The 8,706-nt window shown below is 55.7% G+C and overlaps 1 protein-coding gene across 1 annotated transcript; it reads right to left on the bottom strand.

Moving 5' to 3' along the window:
- Positions 1 to 869: 869 nt before the first annotated feature.
- Positions 870 to 4,731, bottom strand: KRT19 (keratin 19). The gene is made up of 6 exons (XM_019435481.2): positions 4,247 to 4,731; positions 2,462 to 2,544; positions 2,089 to 2,245; positions 1,623 to 1,784; positions 1,383 to 1,508; positions 870 to 1,253 (listed from the first exon to the last, which is right to left on the bottom strand). The coding sequence occupies exons 1-6, from the start codon at positions 4,661 to 4,663 to the stop codon at positions 999 to 1,001; spliced, it is 1,200 nt and encodes a 399-aa protein (XP_019291026.2). The 5' UTR covers positions 4,664 to 4,731; the 3' UTR covers positions 870 to 998.
- Positions 4,732 to 8,706: the final 3,975 nt, after the last annotated feature.

Raw genomic sequence — 8,706 nt, 5'->3', positions numbered from 1 at the left:
ATATGACGCGTACTCCTACTTAACTACCTTTGAGGGTTGTTTGATTAAATGGCACATACTAAGTGCTCAAATAAACATTAATTTCTGACACACAAATACACACACCCACCCATGAGGGAGTAAAGTGGAAAGAAAACTAACTCTGGGGGCACCTGGGTGGCTCAGTAGGTTATGTGTCCGACTTCGGCTCAGGCCATGATCTCACGGTTCACAAGTTGGAACCCTGAGTCGGGCTCTGTGCTGACGGCTCAGAGCCTGGAGTCTGCTTCTGATTCTGTGTCTCCCTCTCTCTCTACCCCTCCCCCACTCGTACTCTGTCTCTCAAAAATAAACATTAAAAAAAACTAAATTTGAAAAAAAAACAAAACACTGTTTCAAATCCCACCTTTGCCATGTTGGAACAGTTACACACACAACAAACCACTTCACCTCTCTGATCCTTAGTTTATCCCTCTATAAAATGGGACCAATGCTTGCTTCACAAGTTTCTTTTTACATTTTTTTTGAGAGAAGGAGACAGAATACGAGCAGGGGAGGGGCAGAGAGGGAGACACAGAATCTGAAGCAGGCTGCTCTGAGCTGTCAGCACAGAGCCCGATGTGGGGCTTGAACCCACGAACCGTGAGATCATGACTGGAGCCGAAGTCGGACGCTCAACCAACTGAGCCCCCATCACAGGCTTGTTTCAAGGAACAGGTTTGATAAATGAAAAGTTCCGCAAACAGGAATTACCATGACCGTAGGAGTTAGCGTGTACCCCACCCCTTCCCTCTCTTAGGACAGGGTGCACTCTGATCCAAATAAAACCTTAACAGGACCAAGTCCTGGCCCATCTCTATGGGCTGAAACAACAAACCCAACATCCTTCCTCCCTTGGGTCATAAAGCTTTATTGGCAGGTCAGGGAAAGAGCTGGGGGTAGGGCCTGTCCCTTCCCACACGCCCCTCCCCAGGGGAACCTCTCTGCGGGACAGTAGGAAGCTCAGGAGGCTGCCGGACTCAGAGAGCCTTAAAGGTGGGCAGGTTGTTGTAGTGGGCGTCCTGGCCCTCCAGCAGGCTGCGGTAGGTGGCGATCTCCTGCTCCAGCCGTGACTTGATGTCCATGAGCTGCTGGTACTCCTGGTTCTGCCGCTCAGTGTCCGCACGCACGTCGCTCAGCTGGGCTTCCATACTGCTGACCAGAGCCTGGATCTGGGCCAGCTGGGCTCCAAAGCGGGCCTCTGTTTCCGCCAGCGTGCCTTCCAGGGCGGCTTTCTGAGAGCAGGGAGAGGGAAGAGACTCAGCGGAGACCGGTTCCCAGAGAGGGCATGGGCACAGCCACGGCCCGGCTGTGCAAGGCTGCGAGGGCCCCGGCGTGCATCCCACGGGGCAGGGGGCACAAACCATGCTTAGCTGCGACTGCAGCTCAATCTCCAGACCCTGGAGGGTGCGCCGCAGTTCGGTGACCTCCGTCTTGCTCATCTGCAGCTGCTCTGTGTGGCCGGCCACCTCCTGATTCAGCTCCTCCATCTGCAATAAGAGAGGAGGCAGAAGGAGTCAGCACTGAGGCAGACCTCTGTCTGAGAGCACAAAGCCCTCTCTCCCTGCCACCTCCCCAGAGGGCACCCGCTCCCCTCGCCGTACCCGGCTGGTGAACCAGTCTTCAGCATCCTTTCGGTTTTTCTCAGCCATGACCTCATATTGGCCTCTCATGTCACTCAGGATCTTGGCAAGGTCGATCCCCGGAGCGGAATCCACCTCCACGCTGACCTGGCCACCCACCTGGCCCCTCAGGGCACTGACTTCCTGGAAAGACACAGCAGAGATGGGCATGTCGGAGCCCAGAGCCTGCTGGGCCTGGGCCAAGTCACTCCCCCGTCCCCCAGGCAGAAAGGGTTTGATTTTCAGGTGCAGACCAGGAACCACCACCGCAGGACAGACGAGGTGGCCTCCATCCGCTGCTGGAACCCCCGGAAGCCCTGCTCCATGCCCGGGGCCATGCCGAGGGTATAGCAAGTATGGCCATGGTCAAGAGGATACAGGACAAAAAAGTGTCCTCAGCCCTGGAAAGCTGGAGTGGGATGGACAGGAGGCACAACCTGACACCCACCTCCTCGTGGTTCTTCTTCAGGAAGGCCAGCTCCTCCTTCAGCCCTTCGATCTGCATCTCCAGGTCGGTCCTGGCCAGGGTCAGCTCGTCCAGCACCCTGCGCAGGCCGTTGATGTCGGCCTCCACGCTCTGGCGCAGGGCTTGCTCCATCTCAAGCCTTTCAGAGGAAATAGGTGCAGTCAGGCCAGCGTTTCCTCCAAACCCCTGCAGAGTTCCCATCTCCCCTCATGGTTCAGGAGTCCGTGGAGGTGGTGGGGCTTACTCCAGGCCAGCTGGGGTGAGCGAGGACAGAGAGCAGTCCCCTGCTGCCCCGAGCCCCCAAAGGGCCTGGCATTGCCCCCTCTGCAGCCCTCCAGGGCAAACACATACTCACTTGGTTCGGAAGTCATCAGCAGCCAGACGGGCATTGTCAATCTGCAGGACGATCTTGGAGTTCTCGATGGTGGCACCGAGAATCTGGAAGACAGAGGCAGGAGGTTGGCACCAGCTCAGCATATTGGCTCTGTCCACCCACTTTCTTCCCAGAAGACAGAGGAAAACAAATGGGTGTGCCCCTACCCCCTAGAGACTCAGCTGACCATTGGCCTGCTCTCTGGGAGGTCTTGAAGTCAGTCCCTGCCCAGGAGCTAGAGCAGGAGAAACCGTGGTCAGGGACTGCTGAGCCAGGGGGTAGGGGACAGGTGTGGGAGGGCAGAGGTAAGTCTGGGAGGAAAGCATCTGAGACCTGTACTCTAAATGGTCGGGAGGCAGATGCTAATGATCTGCAAACCAGATGGCGTATTGGGTTACCTTTCTCTGAACCCCCCGTGCAAAGCACAATCTGCTTTAGGAAAGCGAATTCCCGTGTGTTGAGCATCTATTATGTGCCAAGCACTTTGCACTTCATCTTTCATGCCAGGTCAGTGGGTATGCCTATCTTACAGAGGTGGAAATGAACTTCAGGAGTCCTTGTCCAAATTGACCCCCATCTGAGGTCCCTCTGATGTGATGGGCATATTCACATCATTGATTATGGTACTTGGGTTCATGTTTTTCAAAGAGCAGGTCATGGCTCATTAGTCACCCAGTACAGTGAGTGGTGATTTGCATAGTTTTTTAATGAAACTGAACAGAATATAAAATATGAGAAGAGATGGACCACAGCAGGGTAAGAATTGTTTCAAGAAAGCTTTGCTTCCATTTTGGGTGTGTGCATCACAGAGAGAGAACGCATGGGGGTACACCCTGAAATGTATTTCTTACGGCAGGTTACAATTTTTAAAGTGTGCAAGCAGTATTCTACTTTGTTGTTTACATCTCTAGCTGTCCCCCCTCGTCTAGAAGTCTGGCCTATCTGTTCTATGCCCCTAGCACCCCGCACCATGCTGGGCACAGGGCAGGCGCTGGGCCTGCTTTGGAGACCCAGCATGTGGGACCATTAAATGTCCCACTGGCTTCTGATACATTTCTTCAAGGCAGAGGTCTCAGTTCCGCATGGCCTCGGGGCTCCCTGTAAGACCTGTGGTGCACCCCCCAACCCCAGGACTCTCCACCCACACAGAACTATTGCTGAAAAGGACCCCCGGGGCCTCTGAGTGTGTCCCGCCTTCACCAGGTCTTTAGGCCACAGCATTTGTCCCCTCCCATTCTTCCTAGAAGTTCCTCCTAAATCCGGGTGGCCCTCTTGGGCGGGGCAGGAGGGGCTCCAGCCCGAGCGTGAAGGAAAGCAGACCTGCCCCACCAGAGGAATGCAATGCAGAGGGGCCCACGCCGGGGGCAGCAGCGGATGGGTCCCTCCCAGGCCAAACTCTTGTCTGTGACTGCGGCCTCTGGCCCAGACCTCCGGACAGCCCACAGCCTTGTCCCACCTCCTCCTACTCCTTCGCACCCCCTTTCCCAGACCTCCCCACCCTCCAGCCCCGCCCCCGCCGCCGCTGCACACCCCACCCCCTTCCCTCAGCCCCAGCCTCCACTTCCTGTCCCACTGTCCTGCCCCCGCTCACCTGCCCCCAGCTCTCTGCCCCACCCTGAGGCCCTCCCACGTCCTAACGGGCTCGCTACCGCCCTGCCCTGTCGGGTGGTGGCTCCGGTGCCCGCCGTGCCCGCCTCGGGCCTCGCCCGGCCCGCGGGGCTGGGTCTGCGCGACAGGTGCACCTCCCGAAGCTGGGCCGCCGCCCACCTTGTCCCGCAGGTCCTCGATGGTCTTGAAGTAGTGGCTGTAGTCTCGGGAGGGCCCGGGCCCCTGCTTCTGGTACCAGTCGCGGATCTTCTGCTCCAGGTCGCCGTTGGCCTCCTCCAGGGCGCGCACCTTGTCCAGGTAGGAGGCCAGCCGGTCGTTAAGGTTCTGCATGGTGAGCTTCTCGTTGCCGGAGAAGAGGCCGTCGGACCCGGCCAGGCCGCCCGCAAAGCTGCTGCCGTAGCCCCCGGAGGACGAGGACACGAAGCGGGCGGAGGACACGGACACGCCGCGGCCTCCCGAACCCCCATGGATGCTGGGCGCGCGGAAGACATTTCCCGCCGCGAAGCGCAGGGAGCCGCTGCCCGGGACCCCGAGGGACGAGGTGGTGGCCAACTGGCGGTAAGCGTAGGAAGCCATGGGGACGCAGCGGGAATAGTTCAGTAACCCGAGGTGTATCGCTTGGCGGGAGGAGTGGCGAGGGCCTCACCTGGCGCCTTTTATGCCCTGGGCGGGCGGGGGCAGGGAGAGGGGGAGGGGGGAGGGCGTCAGGGCGGATATCTGAGCCCCGAGGAATTTGCAAGCTCCTGAGTGCAAATACGGGCACTCTCCCCATTGGTCGATTCCTGGCGGCTCTGCCTCCAGCTCTTCCCTCCCAGGGGCCTGAGACAGTGTTCACCCCCACCCTCACCCTCCCCCCTCGAAGTGCCCCACCCCTGCCCACTCCAGAGCCCCGACGGAGCACCTCCTGTCACACTCCTTCCCTTCTTCACCCCATCACACACAAGGACACCCTCCCAGTCACATTCTGGGCCTCCCCGATTAAGATTTCCCCAGGTTTGACAGCCCCTCCAGGAATTAAGTCCTTCCGACAGTAGACTCCTACACCCAGTCCTCCCCCTCCCCCCATCACTCAGAGGCCCCCTCTGGAATTATGTTTTGAAGCCCCTTCCTTGGGGGTCTAAGTTAACCCTTCCTTCCAGTACATTCAGGAGATTCCTACACCCCACTTGGAATTACAGCCCCCTGGGGATCACCCACACCCTGACTCCCTCTCTTTCCCAGAGAGGAGGGGACTGTTGCTGCTGGCCTTCTGAGACAAAGCTGCCGGCCTGCTGGAGCCATACAAATCCCGGGGCTCGGGCTGGGGCGGGGTGTGTGCGAGGGGATGGGGAGGGCCGAGAGCAGGCTCCTGAGAACAGCTGCTGGCTGCTGGGAAGCTTCTGCAGCTGGGCGATATGGGGCTTCTTGGGAGCCCCAGGCTCAAGCCTGACCCCACCTGGGGCAGACCCCCTGGGGGCCTCTTACCACCCACCCCCTCCAGGACAGCCCCCACCCTCCACCCGCAAATCATGCATTCATTCAACACAGATTTCCTGAAATCCATGATGGGGAATCTGAGCCTGAAGGAAGCAAATAACTTGCCCATGAGACATGTAGCACCTGCCACCCAGAGACAGAAACGAGGTGGAATCCCTCCCTCCATGTGAGCATCTGGAAGGAGGGTGTCAGGCTGAATCCCGGAGCCTCAGACATGGACAAATGGCTGAACTGCCAGGCTCTCCGGAAGTTCTCATGGCCGGAGTGAAGAGCTTGGATCATAGGGGAAGGAGCCCTCGTCTCCACACACAGCCCCCAGCCCCGCTCTTCACCCCTCTTCATCCCGCTCAACAATTCCACCTATTCTTCATCGCTTGGGAAGGCCGGGCCCCCTGCCAGACACTGCCTGCGCCTCACCCCAGTTCCTGTCCGCAAGGACCTCACCCCTCCTCAGAAATGTCTCCATGGTTCCTTAGGTCAGAGCGGTCACTCAGTCACAGGACCGAGGCCCTGTTAGGGAGATGGGCCAGTCACTTCCCATCAACGTGCCTCAGTTTCCCCCGTGAAATCTCAGTCCTCCTTTCTACATATCATCACCTGGGTCCCCTGTGGCTAAAGGAAGGCCTCTGACACCAGTCCCCAACAAACTGCCTTCCAGCCACCAACTTATAGCCAGGAGCAGGGGACAGGAAACCGCCTACACATACCCCTAACCCACCAGCAAGAGCCCTGAGCCACTCAGGAAGGCCAGCCTGAGGCTGTTTAAATTAGTGAATCAGACCTGTAAGTGGGTCTGGGGTGCCCAAAGGTGAAAAGAAGACGGGTGTGACCCAAGGCAGGCCATGAAAGCAGGGTGTGGCAGGGCCTTCACAAAGGTTGTAGCCGCCAGGGCTGGGCTGAGGTGAGTCACTCTTTATTTGACCCAGAGAAGGAGGCCTGCTCTTCATGGGCCAGATGGTTGCTAGAAACACCAAGCCCGAGCTGGAATCTCTGTTCTTCTGGCTTGATAGGAGGCTTTGGGAAGGGGCTTTGTGTTAGGAAACAAAAGAAGAGGACCAAAGCCCCCCACCCCCAAATATTAAGGGGTTGTGAGCTCCCAAAACTCCAGAGGAGCTTAGAGTGCCCCGTGCGAGCCCCAGGGCCATAATCATAACAACTGACTGAGGGGAGTACAGCCTACATCTTTTCAGGTCTGATTGGATCCTCACAGCAGCCCAGCCCATTTTACAGAGGAGAAAACAGAGGCTCCAAGAGGGACAATGACTTGGCAGATCCATAGCCGGATGTGTCAGAGCCTGGCTTCCAGCCTCTCACCCCTCAGCCCGGCGGCCGGGGCCCTGGGGTGGGACAGGGGCTCCACTCTCCCTTCCAACGAAGCCGCAGCTCCAGAACAACTCCTTTGGGTCCCATTTCCAAAATCTTATACCAACCCCAAGGGCAGTAAACCCCAGGCTGAAATGCAAGGGGGGGGAGTCAGGAAGAATCCCCTTCCCCTGCTCCCCAGCCAGAACAGTGCCCAACACCTTCCACCCTGAGCTGCGTGGCTTTGGACCAGTTCTCTGGTACATTAAGAACTCAGGAGCTAACAACCTGTACGGGCTGCTGTCCCCAGAGATGTAACTGAGGGGTCAAGCTGCTGTTCCCATTCAGTAACGGACTGCCCACGGCCCTGAGTCTCTGATCGGCCCCTGGCTGCTGGAGGGCAAAACCTGACCAAGGAGCTCCCTTCCCAAGCCCTGGTCCCCACGCCAAGGTTCCCTCGCCTCCAGGGGAGGGGCACACAGTGTCAGGAGTGGGAAGGGAATGTTAAAGCATGAAAGAATCCCAGACCGGATCCTGCCCAACCTCCCCCACCTCATGTCTACAAAACCCCAGCACCATGACATCCCTTTGGGAAAAGGGGATCCACTGACAAACATCAGAAATACTGCTTGTCCCCACTCCCTCTTAGAGAGTGACAATGCGTGGTACCAAAGGCTCTGATGACCTTAGTCCGTCATTTGTAAAATACAGATAATAATAGTAACCTCCTTTATGGGGTTGTTTTCAGGGTTAATGAGATGGTCCTTGTAAGGGTGTCTGACAAATAGTAAGCACTCAAAAAAAGTTATTATATAATTTAATTATGAAATAGTAATATCACAATAATCAACAATCGTTATATAATAAATAGTGTATGTGTTGTTAATTATCATTTACTTGTAACAATATATTGATATGATTATATAATGATACTTATAATGATATATATTATTATGTATTATAAGTATTATTATTTAACTTTGTCCAACCAGAATTTACCAAATATCCTGGACCATGGAATCTTTTCTCAGGTGACACCTATGAATTAACAATCCATATGTCACAAGAAAAGCTGACCCGGCCTGAGGATCAGCTGAGGCTCAAAGAGGTTAAAAACTTGACCAAGGTCCTACAGGTAAGTAGTGGACCTCGGGGGGCATCTGGGTGGTTCAGTCAGTTAAGCGTCTGACTTCGGCTCAGGTCATGATCTCACGGTTTGGGGTTCGAGCGCCGCGTCGGGCTCTGTGCTGAGAGCTCAGAGCCTGGAGCCTGCTTCCGATTCTGTGTCTCCCTCTCTGTCCCTCCCCCGCTCATGCTCTGTCACTCTCTCTCTCAAAAATAAATAAACATTTTAAAAAAAGATGGCTATTTCTCCGTATGCATATGAATACACATGTAAGCACACAGGTGCGGGAGGACGTGCTCCAGACCGAAGACAAGGATTTCCTTGGAGAGAAGCTGAGTGAAGGCAACCCATACTTATCTCTGCTGTTGTAATTTATTTTTAATTTTTAATGTTTATTTATTTTTGAGAGACAGAACACGAGCGGGGGAGGGTCAGAGAAGGAGACACAGAATCCGAAGCAGGCTCCAGGCTCTGAGCTGTCAGCACAGAACCCGACGCAGGGCTCGAACCCATAAGGTGTGAGGTCATGACCTGAGTTGAAGTCGGACGCCCAACCGACTGAGCCACCCAGGCGCCCCATCTGCTGTTCTAATTTTTACAAGGATGCATTTACGTGTAACTTGTTTCATGTTACGCATTAATAGGCAATAATTTTTTTTAAGTTCATTTATTTTGAAAGAGACAGAGAGAGAAAGAGAGAGGACAAGTTGGGGAG

Source organism: Panthera pardus, unplaced genomic scaffold (assembly GCF_024362965.1).
Source record: "Panthera pardus isolate Hobbes unplaced genomic scaffold, ASM2436296v1 HiC_scaffold_3, whole genome shotgun sequence".
NCBI classification, from domain to species: Eukaryota; Metazoa; Chordata; class Mammalia; order Carnivora; family Felidae; genus Panthera; species Panthera pardus.
The sequence above is the reverse complement of the archived record's forward strand: the minus strand, read 5'-3'. Positions and strand labels throughout refer to the sequence as shown.

What these genes read in the sequence shown, in the direction of transcription:
- KRT19 (XM_019435481.2), bottom strand. Translation starts at nt 4,663, where the DNA reads ATGGCTTCCTACGCTTACCGCCAGTTGGCCACCACCTCGTCCCTCGGG. An exon ending in GCTGATGACTTCCGAACCAA is followed by an intron (nt 2,246 to 2,461) that starts GTGAGTATGTGT and finishes TTCCTCTGAAAG; the next exon opens with GCTTGAGATGGAGCAAGCCC. An exon ending in TGCAGTCGCAGCTAAGCATG is followed by an intron (nt 1,254 to 1,382) that starts GTTTGTGCCCCC and finishes CCCTGCTCTCAG; the next exon opens with AAAGCCGCCCTGGAAGGCAC.